This window comes from Chenopodium quinoa, unplaced genomic scaffold (assembly GCF_001683475.1).
Source record: "Chenopodium quinoa cultivar QQ74 unplaced genomic scaffold, ASM168347v1, whole genome shotgun sequence".
NCBI lineage: Eukaryota > Viridiplantae > Streptophyta > Magnoliopsida > Caryophyllales > Amaranthaceae > Chenopodium > Chenopodium quinoa.
This window is the reverse complement of record NW_018743196.1, coordinates 694,682-716,967: the sequence shown is the minus strand read 5'-3', so window position 1 is coordinate 716,967 and position 22,286 is coordinate 694,682. Positions and strand designations below refer to the sequence as shown.

The window sequence follows — 22,286 nt, the reverse complement described above, 5'->3', positions numbered from 1 at the left end:
ATAATGCATTTTTGTATTTGTCATATGCTATTCTTGGCCAACATAAAAAGAGTTTGGAAGGGATGAGTATTGTATTGATTGTTCTCTCAAAAAATCATTAAGGGTCTGTTCTCATACGTTTATTTTCAGTTCAATTCAGTTTCTTAAGATTAACAAATAGTCAAATACAATATTAAAAGAAAAAAAATATATATTTTACATTAATGATTTGCGTTTTTACTACTCCGTAACTATTTTTTTTCCAGAATGAGTGACTCAAAAGAAGAAACGGAGAATATTTGGTTTCCTAATAGAAAGAAGTTGTATGGTCCTATCTCTAATGTTCTAATGTATAATCTGGTTTATGTTTGATACAAAAACTACTTACTGCTGTTATCTAGTTCTCATAACATTTCATTCCAACTTTAATAACCAAATTGGGCCAAGGTAATTAAAGATCATAAGAATAGGCCTTCAACCACCAGGTTCATGCAATGCAACCTAGGATGCTCAATTTAAGCAGTAACAAGATAACTTTGTCTAATACAAACAGGTATAATAGCTGATCCTGTAGACAGCAGTCACAGCACTACAAACAACAAATTCCGACTGCGATATTGCAGCAGCACATAGAGCAATTCTAACATTGGCCACCTCAAGTTTGCCAAGATAGATGAAACCCTCTTCTTTTTCTTTTTCCTTGTCTTTCACTACTTCCTAGACCTACTCAGATTTTAGCACTACAAGCTAGACCCGCTAATGCTCTGTACACACAAGAGTTACAAAGATGTATACAAGCGAACAATGTTTACCAAAGTGAGGTAGTTACTTTCTCGAACTCCTCTTCAGCACTTTCAAGGGCACCCTTGACAGCATTTACACTCGTCTGCAGCAATGCAATCTCAGCATCCTTTCTCTCTCTCTTTGAAACTACTAAGGCCCGTTTCTCCTTTAGTTCTGCAATCTTCTTATCTAACTCTGCAACCTCCTCATTGATTTGTGACTTCTCAAAATTACGCTCCATGATCTGACTCTCAATCTCTTTAGTCGTATTTTGAGCATGCTCGTACTTGCCTTTTATGGATATCATCTTGTTTAATTGCTCTCTAACCAGTGCTACATCAAATCCTAGTTCTTCCAAGTCAACAAGAGCTTCCAGATACCCATCCAAGAGGCTTTTGGGTTCACTAAAAAGAGATTTTGATATTCTCTCCACCAAACTGGTGAAAGTTACCATACTGCCTATGGCTAATCCTTCACGACATTCTTCCTTGCAATTATACAAAGGGTAGAAATGCGGCTTTTGAGGAATTCGCTTCAAAACTTCCATGTTCTCTATCATCTCCCAGATAAGGGAATTCTTTACAAAGGGCAAGTCTCGACTTTCCACAGGCACAATTGCAGTGGACTGTGATTGAATTGGCATTTCGAAATTCTTGTATTGCTCTTGGCTGACATTTTCAGCTGAAGTGCACCTATTATCTTGTTCATTCTCTTCAAAGAGACCAACAGGTGTTGTCTTCAATTCTTCTCCTCCATCTCCACTCTCACCAGATTGATTAGCAGTCCCACCCGGAGGGATTCCTGCAAATTTTAATTAAAAGTTTTAGCAATGATCAAACAAAGGGTATAAGCATGTAAATACAGCATCTTACTTGCATCCGTTGTGGGAGAATGTGCTCCTTCAAACCAGGCTGATAATGGCCTATCATCATCAGAAGCATTGCTGGAGGTTCCAGCAACAACATTGTCAGACTCTCTAGGTACTCCATTGTTAAAAACCTCAATGGCTTTTATTCCTGTATTATCTACAACATCTGCCAAATCCACACAAAAAACACATCCAACAAAGCATGAGAAAGATCACATAAGCATAAGCAACTTGCAAGCCAGAGGATAAAAATAGGGTTTTCATTTTCAAGACCACACAAATCCAATCACTAAAATTCTCCAGTATTACAAATAAATTGACAACTGAAAAGGTCCTTACATCTCCTTCAAAGGCCCAAAGCTACATAAATCATTTACAGTCATTAAAAACCATCTCCTTTGATAGGGTGAGAAGTGAAAACTGGCCACAAAGCTGACTTCATGAAACATACAGCCTTTACAGGTTTCTTTTAAAACGCCATGTGGTGCAATGAAGCACTAGAAAGCACAACAACCAAAAGCACCCCCAAAGCAAAATAAAATAAAAAATAAAAAGAAGTCAAACTTAACTTTTTACACGTATAAAGATGTGTTATACCTTCTCTTTGAGGATCAACCAGCTTGGTTGGTTTCTGTTTCCTTCCTTTCCTCAATACAGTCCTCAAAGCAACAGGTTTGACAGGTTCATCTGAATCCACCATGATTGATTCTGTTGGGATTTTTCTTTGTTTTCTCCCTTGCTTTTTTAAAGTACTTCTAGTACTCAGCCTACGTATGTCACTTAGTAACTTAATTTGATCTGTAAATTTCCTCACGCTTTTATCATGAAAATCAGTAGGTGCAGCGTTGCTATTGTCAGAAGGGTCAACAATAGTAATAGGCTTCTCAACTTCATTTGTTGGAAAGTGTCTTTCATCGTCATCTTTAGCATCAGAAGCTTCATCTTTCTTCTCTTCAACAACTTCTGGCACTGCACATGGTTAATTTACACCCAATAAGAGAAAGACAAAAATATTTAGAACTTCAACCCACAGTTCAATATAATAGATTGCATGATTATTGTATACTTGCATATAAATATACCTGCTTCTTTAGTCTGTGGACTACCAAGCCTATACAGCACTTTAGGTGGCCGGCCTCTCTTCCTCTTCTGATTGGTGACTTCACCTTCTTTCTGTTGCTCACTCCCCTAATAGAAAAGAAAGATATCCTGCTTTATTAGCATTCCTAAATGAGAGAGAGAAGACATTCCTCCAGAAATCTCGAGAAGGTTCGAGAAAGATGGAAAAAAAATAAGAGTTTTCAATACATATATATACATCCTCTGCTTTTTTATACTTGCAACATCTCTTTTCACGCTTGTCGATGCATATATGTGTGTGTGTGTCACACTCGTCAATGTATATATATATATGTGTGTGTGTGTGTGTGTGTGTGTGCATGCGTGTGCGCACGCGCGCGCGTGTGTGTGAGAACCACTCTTACGGTGAGATGTGTGTGTGTGTGTGTGTGTGTGAGTGAGTGTGTATGAAAACCACACATAAGGTACATGCAATAAAACTAAATAGAGCAAATAATGTTAAAAAAAGAGAGAAGTTCCTAAAAAGGACACATTTCATTTATATAAACACGGCCGGAAAAGAAAAACATTTTCATTTATTTAAACACGGAGGGGGTATATATAAACTAGAGGGGTAATCAGATACTTGGACAAAAAAAATTGAAAGGAAGAAATGTTTCGTTGTGAACAGATTAAATGAAAGTATAATCCATTTACATTGCTTACTACGCTTTCATGATCTGCTGAAGAATCCACGTTTTTCTCTTCATCATCTACAGCCTTTTTATGCCCCAATATCAATTGCTGACTTGAACTTTCACCTAGAGTGTCAATCATCTTGCCATTATGCGTCAGCCCTATGACTATAGGTCCAAATGGTTTCATCTCATCACTTTTATTTCGGGTTTGATCGATAGTATCTCCAACAGCATCCCCTAAATAATATGAAAGTTATGCTCAATCGACAATTTCCATCAGAAGAGATGCTGAAATTTTATAAAAATATATTATATACCTGACAGTAAAGGTCGCACTCTTGGTCTTCCTCTCTTTCTCAAGGCAGATTGTTTCTCATGGTCCACCTAATTAAGAAAATCAAACTGTTAAGGATCAATCTATACATCAAGTAATGAGTTAATGACAAATGGAAGGCAATTAAGTATAACAGCCACATAAAAAAAAATGACAGAAGGAAAAGCAAAAGAAAGAAGAAGCATTCAGAATTCAGCATTATTGAACCTTCTACTCACAAATCCTTTAGCATGAATAGTAAATCTTGAAAAAATTGTAGGAAATTATCATTTACATTCCACTTTTTACAAAAAGTTTGTTTTAAACTACCTCACAAAGCAATCTATTTGATTAATACTACAGTAGAAAGAATATTACTCACTCTGCACTGAATATGATAAAACTTTAAGCCATAGGGTAGTATATGACAATGCATCAGGGTGTTACCACATCATGCAATATTGCAATGGAGCATGTTAATGGAAATGTGATACTAGCTCAGTGCTGGTCTTGCCACCTGCTTCTTTCTTTCTCACTCCCAAGACTGCCTCAGGTTCTGTCACCAATTCCAAATCAGCAGGGAGCTGAGTAGGATGGGTGGGGTTGACAGGAACACTTCCAACTGCCTTCTTTAGTTGCGAGACGTGAAACACCGGATGCACCCTGCTCTCTTCCGGCAACCTCAAGCGATATGCCACATTCCCAACACGTTGCAAAACCTCAAATGGCCTACAGAAACGCGTGGCCAGCTTCTCATGTGGCCGTTTAGCAATGGTCTGCTGTCGGTATGGCTGTAATTTAAGGAGCACCCAATTGCCTATCTCAAACTCAACATCCCTCCTTCGACCATCAGCATTTGCTTTCATTAATTGTTGAGCCCGGTTGATATTCATCTTCAACTCGTCCAATTGCCTATCTCAAACTCAACTCGTCCAATTGCTGTCAGTATGGCTGTAATTTAAGGAGCACCCAATTGCCTATCTCAAACTCAACATCCCTCCTTCGACCATCAGCATTTGCTTTCATTAATTGTTGAGCCCATTCAACTCGTCCAAAATAAAGTCCCTTTCTAGGAGCCCTTCTTCCAAACTCTTCACTACAGTCGCACCCTGCTTCACTTTCCAGATTTTAGGAGGGTCCCTTACCATAAACGACCTTGAAGGGTGTCATATTGGTAGAGGTGTACGGTGAAGTATTAAAAGAATACTCCGCCCATGGAAGCCATTGGGCCCAAGATTTCGGTTGACTAACCACAAAACACCAAAGATAGGGTTCCAAGCACTTGTTAACCACCTCTGTTTGACCGTCCATTTGGGGGTGGTACGCGGTGCTCCTCTTGAGACGGGTACCTTGTAATCAGTAAAGCTCTTTCCAGAATATACTCATGAATACCTTGTCTTGGTCAGAAACTATGGATGAGGGAAACCCATGTAATCAAACCACTTCTCACACAAAAATATCAGTCACTTTGAGAGCATTGAACGGGTGTTTCAACCCCAAAAAGCGACAGTATTTCGGAAGTCTATCCACTACGACCAAGATTGAATTCACTCCCTTAGAGAGTGGCAGCCCCTCTATAAAGTCCATAGAGATGTCGTCCCAAACCAGTTCCGGAATTGGAAGGGGCTGCAATAAACCCGCGGAAGCTTGATGTGATGGCTTATTCGGCTGCCAGATCATACATTGCTGAACATATTCGCCTACCTTCTTTCTCATACCTGACCAAAACCAATAACCTGCTAACCTCAAATAAATCTTCACTTCCCCTTCGTGGACCCCTGTTGGTGTGTCACGATATTCCCTAAGAAGAGTAGGAATAAATTTTGAGCTTTTAGGAAGAACTACTCAGCCTTTATACATCATTCGATCTCCTTCTAGGTGGAAGCCCTGTTGGCAGTAGTGTCAGCCTTCAATGAATTCCGCAGCCCACTCAATCATGGATCACATGCAAGTTCCTTCTCAAATTCGGCCCAATCCACTAGCTGAGTGGATACCATAGCCCCAAACTATGCTGTAACACTCCCCTTGCAAGAGAGCGCATCTGCCACCCTATTGGATGGGTCGGGTTTGTATTAGATCTCAAAATCTATACCCATCAATCTTCTCATCCACCGTTGATACTCATTGCCCACTTCACGTTGTTGGGTTAGGAACCTTAAGCTTTGCTGGTCGGTCCTAATAAGTAATAACAAAGTGTCTCCCTAGCAAATAATGTCGCCACTTTGTCACAGCCAAACTAACTGCCATCAATTCTTTTTCATAGATTGACTTAGCTTGATTCCTTACTCCCAGCAACTTACTATAGTAAGCTAAGGGTCTTCCTTGTTGCATCAACACGGCCCCAAGTCCAAAGCCCGAGCATCCGTTTCTACTATGAATTCAAGCTGAGAATCCGACATTCTCAACACCGGTGTTGTTGTCATGGCAGTTTTGAGGGCTGAAAAAGCTTCGGCCGCTTTGCTTGTCCACATGAAACTATCTTTCTTCAATTGTGAGGTGAGTGGTTCGGCAATTTTAGCATAATTAGTCACGAACTTCCGGTAATAACCGGTTAAACCAAGAAACCCACACAACTCTCTCAAATTCCTAGGCTCTTCCCACTCCACAATTGCCTTCGCTTTATCCATGTCCATGGCCACCCCTTCTTCCGATATCGCGTGACCCAAATATGTTACTTCCCTTCTTCCGGATTAGCACTTCTTCCCATTAGCATACAACTTATGCTTCGATAATTGCTCCAACACCAATCTTACATGTTCCTTGTGCTCTCCTTCCTCCTTACTATACACAAGAATATTGTCAAAGAACACCAAAACGAACTTCCTCAAGTATGACTTGAACACCTTATTCATGAGGGATTGGAAAGTGGCCGGGGCATTCATTACCCAAAGGGCATTACAAGGAACTCATAGTGCCCCTCATGACTGCGAAATGTCGTTTTGTGAAAATCTTCGACTTCACCTTTATTTGGTGGTAACCGGACTTCAAAGTCCAACTTAGACAAACCATTTAGCCCCATGCAACTCATCAAGGAACTCGTCTATAACCGAAATTGGAAATTAATCCGACACGGTTTTTTTGTTTAAAGCCCTATAAAGGCTATAATCAACACAAAACCTCCACGAACCGTTCTTGCAATTCAACTTCCGTTAATCGCGGTGTATAAGTGGGATTCCGACTTTGCAAAGTGCCTGAGTTATTCGCCAAATATACAGAGGATTGAGATTCGAGTGGTTTGGTCCAAGACTTACTAGCCAGTAATGCGGTGGGGCACTCCATAAGTTTGGATCAGCCCACATCCGCCTATCTTGGTGAAGTTAGGTGGGATGAGTGAGTTTTGGCTGGCCAAATTTTAACCCACCCGGTTGCGATTTTTTCGATTGGCTAACCCAATTCTTCACTTCTATCCGACCCGCCAGCTCCATAGCACCTTCCAAGTGAAACAAATTCAACATCTAAATTTCTGTTTTTATCTCCCCCTTTAATCCTTTAATAAAGGGAGCCAACATATATTTTCGATATGCACTCCAAATGAGCAGTCAACTTGATATACCTCCTCCGATAATCCTTCACCGAGCCTTCCTGCTCTACCGCAAGCCACAACTCATATAACGACCCAGTAAGTGATGGTCGAAACTCATGTACCAAGCGCTGCTTGAGGCCCAGCCACCCTACCACCAGCCTCCTCTTCTTCCACTTCTTCTCCCACTGAAACCACTTGAGCGTCGCCCTATACATTGCTACCACCAAAGCCTCAAGTTATTCTCTCTATGTTAACTGATAAAAATCAAAGAACATCTCAGCACGTAAATTCCAATTGTCCTGTCCGTCCCTTTGAAAAGAGGAATCTCCGGTTTCCGGTGCTTCTAGTGGCCGCCGCCGCCACCCAACAGTTTTCTTCATTTCCTCCCTGAACTTCTGGTTTTGGTCTTTCTCTACCGCCATTAGCCTCTCGCGGTCAACCCGAAACCGGTCGATTCTGGCCTCTAGCCGAGTGGTGGTGTTAGCCAGAGCCTCTAGCCGAGTGGTGGTGTAAGCCAAAACCGCTTCTTCTCCAACTCCAATGCAAGAGCTACGGTCGTTTGAACCACCCTAATGATGGTCGCATCCTGGGTATCAAACTTCCCATTAACTTCCGTGAGTTGATTTTCCATCATCAAAGGCCGCTCCTCGACGGCGTCCACCCGCTATGTGAGCGTAGGGGTCACCATGATCGGTGCTCTAATACCGAGTGTTATAGACTAGGAAATATGAATATGAACTTGTAATGATAACAAAGGAAAGCTTGAATGATTTTTTGATTAATAAGAAGATAATGGCTACAATGAGGAAAATAGCATAGCTACATCTCTTGAAGGCTACTACAACTACTACTAACTTCTCCCAAAATATAACCTCTACTATTTCATTGCTCATTCTTATATATCAAGCTCTCCCTTACGAAAGTATTCTCACATTAAATTTCTTTGTCATTACTAAACAGAATACCCTTTGCCACAATACTTAGTGGAACATTAAACTTCCTTGTCTTCTTCCTGATGCTGCAGCTCCTGAATTTGTCTCTTGCTCTTTTATTTGTGTCTCCTCTCGTAGACCTTGATCGGTTAGTGGTGTGCTTCGGCAGTTCCATTGCACACTTGCTCTACTCCTTTCGGAAGCTGCTTAAAGCATAACCTCTTTTCTTTTTCTGAATAGTCTGTACTCATTAGGCAACCTTCTTCTCTTTTGTACCGAACTCTAGCCACAACCATGAAGAAGATTATTTTCTGGGTCTCTTTGATATGGCTCACTTCATTTGGCTTCCGCTGATGTTATGGTAAATACTAAATCAGCATTACTAAGTTACTATCTATAGCTTTTTCCAGAAGGATCAGCTCTTTTTTGCAAGTGGAAAGGAAACTAAAGATATAGTTCTTAAGTATTGTTAATTGACAAATTGTTCAATAAAGCAATTCTTGGAAAATTAAACAAGATTATTTTATTTATTTTTTTGAAAAAGTGGTATACAGAAGAATGCAATTTTTCAAAAATAAATAAATAAATATAGCATCATTGTACAGAACTAGACTGTTGTTACTGATGCTCCCTTACTAGCCACCAGCGCCATAGGGGCATCTAGGCATCTTAAAAATAAAGGTCGTATGAATAGCTTCTGCTTGTACACCAATTAAGAATCTAGGAAACTCTTCACAGCCATTAACGTATAAATGTAAAAGCAAGCCTACAATCAAATCTAGTTTAGGTAAGTTCAATTTGTCCTAATTCTATAAAGCCTTTTCTATGTCCCAACGAAGAGTAACATTTTTAAGATTATTTCAAATATATAGAGCATTTCTTACCTTTCAAAAGAAAACACTTTGTCTATAGAGCTTTTTTTAGAGCTTAAAAAAATCAACAGGAATGGTGACAAGTATAATCCTTGATGTTCTAATTCTCACTCCTTTCCCCACCCCAGCACAAATGCACAATACAAGACCACAATGGATTCCATTTGTATGGAAAGAGTGGAATATCAATAGTGACAGATTTTGTATAAAAAAGCAATAAGTTGGCCGTTGGAGTTCAGAAATAGCTTGCTCATGCGACTGGCCAATAGTAATGTACTTATAAGTGATATAACGCAAAGAATCTTCCAGAGACATACCTTCATCTCTGTAGGATCAGAAGGCTGACTGATGTCTTCAAACTGTTTCAAATTAGAATGCTCAGGATGACCAGGTGCTGGAGAATCAAAATCTACTGAAGTCACATTACTTGATCCCTCTATTTGTTGCGTTTTAGATTTGCATGTTTCAGGAGATAAAGGCACATCAGATGCAGATTCATCATTCGATTTTCTTGAAGGTCTGGAATAACTAGCATCGCCATTAGCACTTGTCTGTTTAGATTTTTTACTGCTAGGTGCTGCGCTGCTGTAATTGGCCTTTTCATTGCCAGGCGTTAACTCTTTCTGACAACTCCTAAGATTAATGATAAAATGTTTATCCGAGCCAGCACTTTCAGATGGGGCGCGAGTCTTCTCCTTGTTACCACCATTAACAATATAATTTGCACGCTTTTCAGAATTTGACGTCATTGAGGAATCCTAAAAGAGAAATATGAGTTAAAGTACATAGAGCAAGCACCAGAAGCAAGGCAATTGGTCAGGCCTTCACAAGAAAGGAATAATCCCTGCAATAAATAGCTACAAGCCCAAAGATGGCGCCTTCCTCAATTATGACATACATCCACAGCTCATACAATCTGTTTCCAGATAAAGATCTTATGGCTCAAACAGTTGCCTCAATTAAGGGACAAAAGGCATAACATCAACATCAAAGATAACTAAAAGCCAGAAAATGAGAAAAGGGCCCTGTTCAGAAAATCATTGATTGCAAATAAGAGGTGACCCGTTCCACAGTCTAGTTGAGGAGCAGAGTTGCATCAGCCATCAGCTGATTGTTCATATTTCACACTTTTTAGTTTCAATCCCAGCACCTTGGGAGTGTGGACAGAAATCCTAGAGCTAAAAGACAACCACCGCCAATAACTATGTAAGATTATAGGAAAAGAGCTTAAATCAAAAGACTATTTCTGATCACAACCTCAAATAGAACAATCCCCACCAACCATCTAACCACCAACATGCTAAGAAATAGAGGATACAGAAAAGGAAAATATTGCATGAAGGAAACTAAGATTATGTCAGGGATTTAAGGCAAAGTATATGAAGAGAAAGAGAGAGAAGAGAGAGAGAGAGGAAACATCATCTCAGGGATTTAAGGCAAAGTATACCTGGGAAGAATGAATCCACTTGCCACTACTCCACTCCATGTGGAGCCTCAAATCTGCATGAGACAGTTCCTTTTCCTTTTTTGTGCGCTTAAAGTAAACTATGTACCTTCCGTCTGCAAGAATTTTGGTGACCACCCCACTCAACCAACGATAATCGTAAAATGCGTCAACTTTCTCCAGTAAATTGAAAACTTTGTTACTCGAACTAGGAGGTGAAGGTCTAATATGATTAGAATCTACAGCTACTTTTTGAAGTCCAACTTCCTTTGACCTCTGATACTCCACCAAGAACAAGTTGTTAGCAGCTTGTTTAATGAAAGTTGCAGGAAACCAAACATCACAAGAACTCTCTGGATCAATGTTCACTTCTACAGCTGTTCCTGGGCTGAAATTCAAATCCCTCATTCTCTGTCAAGAATAAGAATCAAAAGGCCAGATCAACCACCAAGCTTGTAGATGTATGGATAGGAGAAGACTTAAAATTGTGAAATGAGCTGCACAGAAGGAGAAGACTTGTGAAAGAAAAACCTTTGATGTAAGTTATATTCCAGAGGAGGCCATGAAAAAAAAAAAAAAAAAAAAAAAACACTTATACCTAGTGCTGGCAAAAGTTAATCTAACACGGTAGCAAAACACAAACCAAAAACGTAATAATCAGTTAGTGTTGAAATTTTCAGCCCAATATTGGCACAAATTTAACTGCTCAATTTAAACATATAGAAAATTTTGGAACAAATTGTATATTCTTTAAACTTTTAATATACTACTATACTAGCAACTTAGGGGCTAGCCAAACATGAATTGATGAGAGTGGAAATGTGGAATGACCAATCGGGCATAAGAAATTGATTTAGCGTGTGCTTCTTGAATCACTAACTTAAATAGGTAAAAAGGGTCAATAGTCCTAACGGAAAAGGTCAGTCAAAATCTCAAGGATTCTAACACAATTGAATTAGATGGATCAGGTTAGTGTCAAGGGTTTTCAACATTCTAATTAAGGCCTTTAAGTGAAATTAGGCATACAATAATCAGGGATGAGGAGTGTAAAACCAGCTTACATTGTGATCCCCTAACACTTTCTGACTAGCAACTAAATCAGTGCCCCAAATATCCATGACCAGCTTGGGGTGGGGGAGAAAGAAAGATAGATCTCGTCCTAAAGAATTTGTCAAAGAGCCCTCTTCCATCAAGAAATTTAGAATCTAAAATCAAAATTTTGCCAACAAACCACTTTATTAGATTCAAAACATTTATGTTACATTCTCCAATCACAAATATAATTAATCATGAAAATTGCAAAGCCAAATTAAAAAGCCGTAGATCCATTTTTAAGTTGGTGGCAAGCAACAAACAGAGACCAATATAGCAATTCTAAGTCAATTGAACTTCACACAGCAATTTTTCAGAGGTATAAGCAAATAAGGTCATCCAGCACATTGCCAATTCTTAGAAGTTTGACTATTTTTCTAAGACAACATTCACATCACGCATCCATACAGGTCTGGACATAAGAAATTGACATGTTCAGGGATCAAAAAAGGATAATTGGGCAAATTTTATGAAGTGCCGGACTAATATAATTTTATGAAAAATAGCTATCTTTGATAAAAATCCAAACTAATACTCTAAAAGACTTCTTCACTAGAGTAAAGCTACCATTAAGCTAAAAGAATAGCTCATTGGGCCATGAATTTATAATTACTACTAGATTAGCTTCAGTGCGATGCACGGATATCATAAAAAAAGAGAGCTATTTAAATAATACTCCATAAAAAAAATCATAAGTTATCAAAAGGCTTATTAAAAAAATTGTGAAGAGTTTAATGTACAGTATTATGTACGGAGTATTAAAATATTTTGTAGTCAATTAATTCTTTTTTTAAAAAAAATTGTGAAAGAGAAAAAAAAAAAGTTTAGGCGGGAAAATTTTGAAGGAGAAGTTGACACGTGTAAAATTTGAATAAATGAATGATGTCAGTATAATGCATAAATTAAACCAAAACGAAAAAAAGGCACAAATGTCCTCGTTTCTGCAACCAAATCGTAAAACATGTAGCAAGTAAATTGCAACAAATGAATACTCTCAGCAAAACTTGCAACATATTCCATATCGGTCAACCAAAGCTAGCTGATTTCCTACCCATAATTTAGGTAGAGCAACAAGCTTCCACTCGAAATTGAACTGAAACCTCACATGAATGCAAGAACTTACGAGCAATTCAGAAAGCTTTGCCACTAGTCCACAACAAAGCCCTGAATATGACAAAACTCAGACCAATGCCCCTAAAAAGATAACAACTGAAGACTCCCTAGAGCTAAATTTCCAACAAATTCCATAAATCAGTCTTCCTAACAATAATAATATAACTGTGGTCAAAAAATTGAGCTGAAATCTCAGAGACAATCAACAAATTGAAGAACTGGAGAAACATTAAAAGATCCCAACTAAAAAGTACCTCAATTAAACCCTAAAAAGAAACAAACCCATAAAATTAAAGCAACCCAGATTTAAAATCTGACAAAAAAAAACCCAAACTAGAAAGAAAAAAAAAAACCCTAAAAAGCAAATTGATACCTGCTTTTGAGGGAGAACCCAGATGCCATGGACCCAATTCTTATGAATCCTAAGATCAGAAGCATCAAATTCTATCTCATCAGGCGGACTGGAGAAGAAAACTCTGTACCTATTTTGCGAAACAATACAAGTGACAACACCACACCACCAGCCATCTTGATAAAACGCATCAACAACGTCGTCTAAATCGAAAGAAACCTTATCATTTTTATCAACAGGAGGTTTAGGTCTTACGAATTCGGAATCAACAAATTCCTTCAAAAGGGAAGAACCATTTTCATCCGACAGTAAATTATTGTACTCAACAAAAATCTGTTGTTGGTTCTGCTTTGAATGAGGAGGTTGAATGACAGTAGCAGAATACCAGGCACCCTTGAAACCTTCTTCGTCGGAAGTAACTTCGACTTGGGATCCGATTGAGAAAAAGGGGTTAATTTGATTTGGATTTGGGAAATGGGGGAGTGAAGAAGAAGAAGATGTAGTAGTAGGAGTTGAAGAAAAGTGAATGAAAATGGGGGGTTTTCGTAGGTTTTCGAGACGTTTGGTTTTGGATTTAGGTTGCATTTTCTTTTCAATTTGGGGGAAAACTGAAAAGGGGTAATTGGTCATTATTTCACTCTCGCACTCCTCTTTTGTCCTCTGCATTTCACTCCGTAGTACAAACCTGCTTTTTCCCCCAATTTTTTTCGTTAATCTTCTTTTGGCGGGATATTAGTGCATTAGATTTTTAAGATTTTTAAGTTAATCTTGTTTGATTTTATTGGATGTGTATATAAAATTGTAAGCCTATTCAAAATTGAATGACTCAAATTTGGTTAGGATCCTACTAGACCTAGATTCACATTTGTAGTTTACGAGTGGATCTTATTTGCAAATTCGAAATTTACATATCTATATTTGGAATTATATCTAAAGTCACATGAAGGCCTTCAACATAATTATTTGTTATGCCATAAAAAATTTCAATAATTAAAAATATTTTTAAATATAATTATTCAACATGCTCTTCATCCCATAATATTGTGTCTATGGTACATTTTGGGTGTCCCAAAACAATATCTATATCTATTCTCTACTAACCTTCATTTAAAATAGAAGCTTAACGACAGCGACAATGGAAGAGACGAAGGAGATGACATGGATTAACAATACCATGCTCTCAATTTCACTTGTTTTATAGGGTTTTTCGTTTAATTTGGCGACGAATCGATAATGGTGATGTTGGTGGTGGAGATGTAGATGGCGTCGGTGGACGATGCATGGTAGAAGCATGCCTGGAGACAAAGAAGATGGTGGTGGAAAAGGGTGGTTTTTGGGCAAGGGGATTAAAGCTCCTTCAATTGTGGTTTTGGTGGAAGGTGGTTGGAGTTCCTTTAGTGGCGGTTATGGTGCAAATAGTGAAGGGTTGCAAGTGCTATTGGAACAAAACATAGGGTTGCATAACATCGGGTTGGGTTGGATGTGGTTTTGACACTTATATATATATATATATATATATATATATATATATATGAAATCTGAATCAGATATTTTTTTTGGGCCGATTTAGTATAACGGTTTGAAATTTGGATAGGTTAGCGAATTTCAAATTTCTTGTGTACTAATTAGGATAAATAATTTTTGAAACAAAACATTAGAACTTAACCATATGGCAATGAGGGGAGTAGCCCCTTAGCCTTATATAGTGGTGGTAACTCTTGAATTCTTTCAATGTGGGATTTCATTACCACTACACTCTTGTATTTAAAGGGAAAATTTATCATCACCAAGCATCGCCTAGATAATGTGAATATACAATACATTGATGTTTGATAGTATTGATAAGCTCCCAACTCTCATTACAATTAAACTAATTGTACTTTTAAAATATAAAGAAATATATTAAAAAAAAGATGTATCTCATTCTTACACCAACATAATGTCCAGTGGCGTATCCAGGAATTCCGAATTGTGGGTTCGGAATCTTAACAAACAAACGATACTCATGTATTAATTAAATATTCAATATATAAGTTCAAATTTGTTATTACAAATGGATGGATTAAACAGTTATAAAATAATAAATAAAAAAAACCTACAAAAGCATTCTCCAAGTTTTATACTTTGAAAGCGTGCTAAAACATTACTACTTCTATAAATGATAAATGTATAATTATATTGCAAAAAATCAATATTACACGAAAATTCGAAAAACAAAAATCCCAAGTCCCCAATAAACACAAATTTGATAATGAATTTTTTTTCTAATTATCAATTAAAAGATCAAGTAAAAATTTTAAATTCTAAGTTTCTAAATTCAATTTGTACGTCAACAATATATCAAAACTAATTAAACAAATCAATAATTAATCTAATTATCACTAATTTACAAACAAATAATGATTTAAGAATTAAGAGGAGTAGAGGAATAAGAGGACCGTTGAAACTAATACGTACTAAAGGATAAAAGCAATAATAATATTAGATAAGTATGAAGCAAGTAAAATAAAGAACTCATAATATTTCTTCATGCTTACTTCACCAAATACAAGAGCCATATATGTAGGCTAACAAACAACAAATAATAAGCTAAAAAACTGAAAGTATAATGCCATGTTTAACCCATAAACCCACTAAATAAACTCATTAACTTCTAAATTCATTTAACTCTCTAACTTAACAAAATGACCAACATACTACTCCTAAAATTATTGACCCAATTATGGACTAACTCATGAAGAACAACGGAAGAAATCGAAAGGGGGAAAAAAAAACAAAAAAATGAGGGTGGTTGGTCTCGAACCCATGATCAAGAGGAGCCTCACTACTCTATTAGTCACTCCCTTACCAATGTGCCAGAGTTACATATTTGTTTATTTACTTCACAAATTTTTTTTTTAACCTTATTTTTTTTTTCTTTTTTTTTTTAAAAAAAAAAAAATCAAAACTTATAATTTATTTTCAAAAAATCTGGGGGTTCAATAAACCCCCCTAGATCCGCCCATGATAATGTCACATCATTATTCAATATGTCACGTGTACTTATAGGGTTTGAATACAAGACCTCATTAAATGAAGACCAACTTATTACCATCCAAGGTATAAGCTAATGTTGTTCTATCTATGCAAATAAATATATAAATACATATTAGAAATAAAACCAACAATTATTCAAAACTATTTATTATTGTTATTGTAATATTATAACTTTTGACAATAAAAAAATTCTTTCAAACTCTTTAATAATAATAATGATAAAAATACTCAATTGAGTTGTGTAAAAAAAAAATGATAAAAAATACTCAAAGTAACACACGGAGCAACGCCCGGGCCGAACACTAATTAGACCTTAAAAGTATACGAGTAATTTGTTTATTGAGGTGATTAACGAAGTATAATTATTTTGTAAAGGGCTCCCCAAGACCCAACCCCCCAAGGACCCCAACAGCCAACAGACAACCAAACACCTTACTTAAACACAAAAATTTCGTACTCGTACTAACGAATTGTCTACTTCTTCCTTAACCTCAGTTGTGTTTATCAATGGCTTCTTCCTTAACCTCAGTTGGGTTAGTGAGCAACCCATCAATCTCTTCCCTCAAAATACAAGAAAAATCTTATAAATTTACATCCTTTGCTAATTTTGGACAGAAAAATCACAAAACTTTGAAGTGGGTTAATCCCAATCTCAATCTGAAAAGGGTGATTCTGATTACAGCATCAGCTTCAAATGGGTCTCCTGGGATCTATTCTTCCCAACAATTGGAGCTTTCAGTGAAGACTGTTGACCTAGTTTTGGAAGAAGTCAGACCTTATCTCATTTCTGATGGTGGAAATGTGGATGTTGTTTCTGTTGAAGATGGCATCCTTACCCTTCAACTTCAAGGTTTATTCCAAATTCAATCTTTTTTTTTCCCTTTAATTGGCATGTATAGTGTTATTACTTGATTGCCATATTTTTTTTAATCTTATTATCTTATAATAAGCTGTTGATTTAGGCTTAACCTCTAGAATTGGGCAAAGCTGAAATATTTTACTATGTTAATTGCAAAGGTGGAGTCTTTGATTGGTAATATTCCGTAGTTATTGCAAAGATGAAACATTTGATTGATGATGGTAATTGTAAAGATGAAATATTTGATTGATAATGGTAATTACGAAGGTTGGATTTTTATACTGGTAACTGTAAAGGTGAAATCTTTGATTGATAAATGGTAATTGCAAAGGTGTTTTGCTGAGCCCTTTATTGAGTAGGCGTATTTTGTCCATTAGTTGCATCAAAACCAGTTATTGATTACTCTATCATTTCAAGTTAATCAAGAAGTTACAAGTGTTGGAAATAAAGAAAGGAAATTCAAAGGGTCAGATATGGGCGCCCGATCGGGCGGCGCCGCCCGACCGGGCGCGAGAAGACGTCTGGACAAAGGGAGTGTCCGCCCGATCGGGCGCGTGTTTGTCTGTTGGTCCAACAGTTCTCTTGGATTCTTTTTCTTGTTTGATTTCTTGTAACCCCCCATTTAAGAGGTTGATTATGGTGTTTTAATCACCATAATATTTTTGATTTCTTTTCTTTGTTCACAGAAGATTCCTCCATGATCTTTCATCTTCTTCTATCATTCATCTCTATAAATTGGAGGATGTTTTTCTGATTTTAACATACACAAGAAATACATATCAAACACAAGCTTGCTTAAACACATACTCTATATTGGGCATAAGTTACTTGGCTCCAACCTTCCACCCAAAAGTGCCTGTGTGGAAGAGGTGTGTTAACCTTAGGGAACGTGCCGGCGAATACAATAGTGCACCCCGGTTGCGCCGGAATTTCGTTTTCAAGTCAGTGATTTGCATCACGACACACCGTACTCTTTCATTGTCACGAGTAGAGATGGCAATGGATCGGATTCGGATCGGGTAGAGCTTCACCCGTATCCATCCATTACTCTAATCGCTCCATCCACATCCATCCATCATCCGCTTCACCCATCATCCATATCCATCCGTCCATCATCCGCGGATGAAACGGGTGGAGCGGATGACTAATGGATGAGTATTAAAGTTGAAAAAAACTCACATAATTTTAATTTTCGGTTATTTGTACAATAGTTTTATTAATTTTATTAATTAAAAAGGAAACAATAACAATATATTGTTTGAAAAATTAATTTGCAACAAAAAAATACATATAATTTTCTTGCACATTTCAGATTTTATTATTAAAATTCTTAGATTAAAAAATTAATATATGTTAAACGGGTGGGTGGATGATTAGCGGGTGAAAAAAGTATCATCCATATCCGATCCGATCCATCATCCGCTTCATCCGTCACCCGCTTTTCATCCATTTAATTCGGGTTTTCATCCATTTATTTATTGCGGGTGGAGCGGGTTAGTGGATATCCACTTAATATTGACATCCCTAGTCACGAGATCATCTTTTCGATCTTCTTATTTTAGTATATAGCCTTGAAAATACTTCTTATATTACAACAACAAGTTCGTCCATATGTTGAAGCTGTTGAAGGGAGATGCATGGAGTACTTGTACCTCAGTCATGGTCTTTGTTAATGATATTAGGCCATATACTAGTAGTAAGAATACTTGCTCCTCCGTCCTTGTACTAAGATTAGGTACTTATGGCTCATGTTGTACCCAAAATGTTCTCATGTATAATGTTTGACAAAATTAGTATGCAATGATAATGAGAGTATTTCATGTAAAAGATTACATCCCTTTGATCATGGATTTGCCTAGGGTGGTGAATTCATCAACAAGATGTTTTTTATGGGTGATGGCCATTTGATGATGGCGAGTGACTTTCATCCGCAAACTTGAGCAAGTCATTGTCATTGAGATGGGCCTCAAGATGTACCATCCACGTGAGATAGTAATAGGAAGAGTTTGAGAGCTTTGGAATTGTTATAACAGTGAGGGGTTTTTATGGTCATTTGGAATGCTGATTGGATTGTTGGTTTTCATTGACATTCGACAACACAGTGGTGAGATGGGATGGACAAACGATAAGGATGAGTAAGGGGGTTGGAGCCAATAGCATGTACAAGTAGAAATTATATTTGCATAGCATGATGAGTATAGTCATGTATATATAGCTGTTGTAGACAATTTTCAGAATGTCAACTGTTGTGTTTGTTACCTTAATGTCAATTTTTACTATTTGTTTATGCTGATTGTATGTAATAATCTGCTGCACTTTCTAGCCCACAACTTGGATTATTTACCTTTCTTGGACATTCCTCTTCATATACTAGAGAGACTATAATTTAGTGTGGGCCTTGTAGTTAGAACTCTTAGAAGAACCCCTTTAAAGACGCAGGATTGCTGATAAACTAGACTAGTGTCTTTACCTATAATTTGAAAGCTGAAAACTGACGTTTTTATCTGCCAGAGGATATTTGCAACTTGTTGAAACCTGTGAATTGGGTGAAACTAGGATACTCCAATTTCTGGGGGCAAAGGGGTATAAAAAACATTCTTGGTGGAATTAAAATGTGAATGAATCTCACTGAATTAAATTCGGTCCATGAATCTAAAAAACAGTGAGAATTCTTGATCTCTCTCAATATATATTTCTCAATTCGAAAATCCAGGATTTGAATTGATAACCTGAATCTAAGAAATAGTTAGAATTCTTGATCTCTCTTAATATCTTTCTCAATTAAAAAATCCAGGATTTGAATTAGATGTCCTTTCATTATTCCTCCTGAATTGCATTGATGTATCCTACAGTTTCATTTCAATTGGAATTTGGTTATTCACCACGTAGTCCATAATGCTGGTCTTTTTTTTTTTTTTTTTTTTCTTCTTCCTATTTTCAGTTTATCATTCCTTCTTTCTGCTCTGATAACTACTTTCAGGGCTGTAGTTGTCCAATAAAAAGGCTAACATTCTGAAACCCTTTATATTGTAGATTTCTACATCAAAGCAATGATTGTTTGAATCACTTATATTTATTAATTCTTCTCCCTACAACCTAAAATAAACTTCATGGTTGACTTTGTTTCCAACTTTTATCACTTACTACACCAGTAGATGGAGAAGGGGGGAAAAAAGCATGAGTAAGTCTTTATATTAAAAGAGAGAAAGTTTGAGTAAGTCTTATGATAAGAGAGATTGAGAGAGAGAGTAAGTGACTAAGTGTACAAATCAACCATTTACTTAAGGAAAGAGCTAATTATTCTGAGGTAAAATATTGCAATTTAAAAGTGTATTATGGATGGAGGAAAGTTTAACTCTTGTGCGTTAAATTAATTTTACTGCATGACAGGAGCATGTGAGACTTGTCCCAGCTCAACAACCACCATGACAATGGGTATCGAAAGAGTGCTGAAGGAAAAATTTGGTGATGCAGTCAAGGATATTCGTCAAGTTAATGAAGCACAAATAAATGAAACAACTGTTAAGGTATAGCTTTCTTCAATGTTAAATATGTGATCAAGAAGTTTTGCCTTGTAACCATCTAACAATACTTTGATGTTTGTAGGCTGTGAACAGTCATCTAGACATACTAAGACCTGCTATTAAGAACTATGGGGGAGAGGTGGAAGTTATAACCATTGAGGATGGGGATTGCACGGTTAAATATAAGGGACCAGAGACCATTGGGTCAGGAATTAAAGCAGCTATCAAAGAAAGATTTCCAGACATTTCAAATGTGATCTTTACGAGCTAGAAAGGTAGTGTTTACTAGCTTGTATGGTTTTCATAATACTTTGTAAGACCATCTGTTGTACGGAAATGGTAAATCTTGTAGATAATTGATGTTTATTAACTCAACAAATATGATAAATTCATTAGAGAAAACTTGTCTATATTTCTACTCTTTAAGATATTGTTCTGGCTTTCATTTGATGCAAGATTGCAACAGCATATTGGATGAGAAATTCATGCCTCGTTCTTCACACCACGGGCAAGAAAAATCGATTTAAGCCATCTTGAAAAATTGATCAAGAATGGTGTGTAAACAAAATAGCAAGTGATGGTCCAGCTGACAAGTCCCTGCATTACACAATCCAACTCTTCATTTTATAGGGTGAAACTCGACTATATAGAGCGGTGTAAGTAGAGCTTAATTACAATTACCTCGCCAAAGATTTGTAAATTTGCCTGAGGATAGTACCATAGGTGCAAATACCTGTGAAATAGCAGAGGAATACACGATAAGGATTATGGAATTTCTGTTACAATGTTTTGGAAACAACATAATGTAGTTATACAATTTTCTTTACTTGCTCTTTTCCTTGCTATATAAATCTACTGGAATTGAAGATACTAGCACATGGTTTATCAAACTTACTTCATGATTGGTATCTCAGCTAGTGGGCAAGCAATGCCTATGATGCAGGCGAGAGCAAACCCAAACCATGTCCTATCAGTAAGGAACCAGACGAATCCTGCTGCTGCAAACAACGCATATGCTTCTACGTTGGCTGGGACACCTGATCTATACATCTCAGCACTCAGCTCAATAAACGCCACCAATGATCTGTGATAAAAACAAATGCAGAAAATTTGTGTTCATGTGTGTGTCTGTGTTACTGTGTATCAATATGATCATGGTTTTCCTATCAAAAATATGGTCATTTATGATCATTGTTTTAGAATAACTGACATTAGTGAGACAGCTGTTTTCTTAAAGCTTTCTTCTGGATTTATGTCGAGCGATGCTCTTTCATCTAAGTAGAGTTGAAATACTCCGATGGTGCAGTAGAACAATCCCAGTAGAAAAGGAACCTAAGCCATCGTCAGTGAGAGTGTGTGAGAGAAAGAGAAAGGCAGACATATTCAGAGAGATAGATAGAGAGAGAGGATTCAAACCCAAATATTGGTGTGCAGAGGACCAATTTGAACTGAACCACTTTGATAAACCACGAGGTCAACCCTTGAATGGAGACCATCAATGAGGGGACCCAAGAAGAAGCCCGAACCAAATAGTGAGAGCGCGATAGGTGGCCATGCAGTTTTAAGTCGTACTTTGTCCTGCTTCTTTAGGCTGCTGCACTTGGGTTGGCTCGCGACATAGATTGATTTCCTTTGTGACATTCTACAGTTGTGTAGAGAAGGCAAAACATGCGTGCAAAGTGTAAGGTGATGTTGCATCTTGGTTTCTTTATATTCGACGAGTTTCAGAAATGTACAATATGGAGTATATTTTATTGAGATTGTTGCTGAAATTTTAGTGTTGATGCTCCTCCTTTGTCTGATACTTCAAACTTAAAGTGCGGGAAAAAATTCTCAACC

General features: G+C 37.1%; 3 protein-coding genes across 6 annotated transcripts; 1 reads left to right on the top strand and 2 right to left on the bottom strand.

Moving 5' to 3' along the window:
- Positions 1–427: 427 nt before the first annotated feature.
- Positions 428–13,709, bottom strand: LOC110732996 (DUF724 domain-containing protein 6-like). 2 transcript variants are annotated; one of them, XM_021912995.1, is made up of 9 exons: positions 13,050–13,709; positions 10,475–10,882; positions 9,345–9,785; positions 3,705–3,771; positions 3,407–3,624; positions 2,713–2,818; positions 2,228–2,599; positions 1,635–1,796; positions 428–1,563 (listed from the first exon to the last, which is right to left on the bottom strand). In XM_021912995.1, the coding sequence occupies exons 1-9, from the start codon at positions 13,692–13,694 to the stop codon at positions 788–790; spliced, it is 3,195 nt and encodes a 1,064-aa protein (XP_021768687.1). In that variant the 5' UTR covers positions 13,695–13,709; the 3' UTR covers positions 428–787. The 2 variants fall into 2 exon arrangements, with proteins under 2 accessions (XP_021768687.1, XP_021768688.1); XM_021912996.1 differs by having other exon boundaries at positions 3,416–3,624.
- Positions 13,710–16,262: 2,553 nt separating this feature from the next.
- LOC110732995 (nifU-like protein 1, chloroplastic) lies at positions 16,263–21,317 on the top strand. 3 transcript variants are annotated; one of them, XM_021912994.1, is made up of 4 exons: positions 16,263–16,914; positions 20,314–20,450; positions 20,530–20,722; positions 20,914–21,317. In XM_021912994.1, the coding sequence occupies exons 1-3, from the start codon at positions 16,572–16,574 to the stop codon at positions 20,716–20,718; spliced, it is 669 nt and encodes a 222-aa protein (XP_021768686.1). In that variant the 5' UTR covers positions 16,263–16,571; the 3' UTR covers positions 20,719–20,722; positions 20,914–21,317. The 3 variants fall into 3 exon arrangements, with proteins under 3 accessions (XP_021768686.1, XP_021768685.1, XP_021768684.1); XM_021912993.1 differs by having other exon boundaries at positions 20,904–21,280; XM_021912992.1 differs by having other exon boundaries at positions 20,530–21,280.
- LOC110732993 lies at positions 20,910–22,247 on the bottom strand. The gene is made up of 5 exons (XM_021912991.1): positions 21,864–22,247; positions 21,658–21,779; positions 21,343–21,531; positions 21,129–21,180; positions 20,910–21,044 (listed from the first exon to the last, which is right to left on the bottom strand). Exons 1-5 carry the CDS (start codon positions 22,143–22,145, stop codon positions 20,931–20,933), a joined length of 759 nt encoding a protein of 252 aa, XP_021768683.1. The 5' UTR covers positions 22,146–22,247; the 3' UTR covers positions 20,910–20,930.
- Positions 22,248–22,286: the final 39 nt, after the last annotated feature.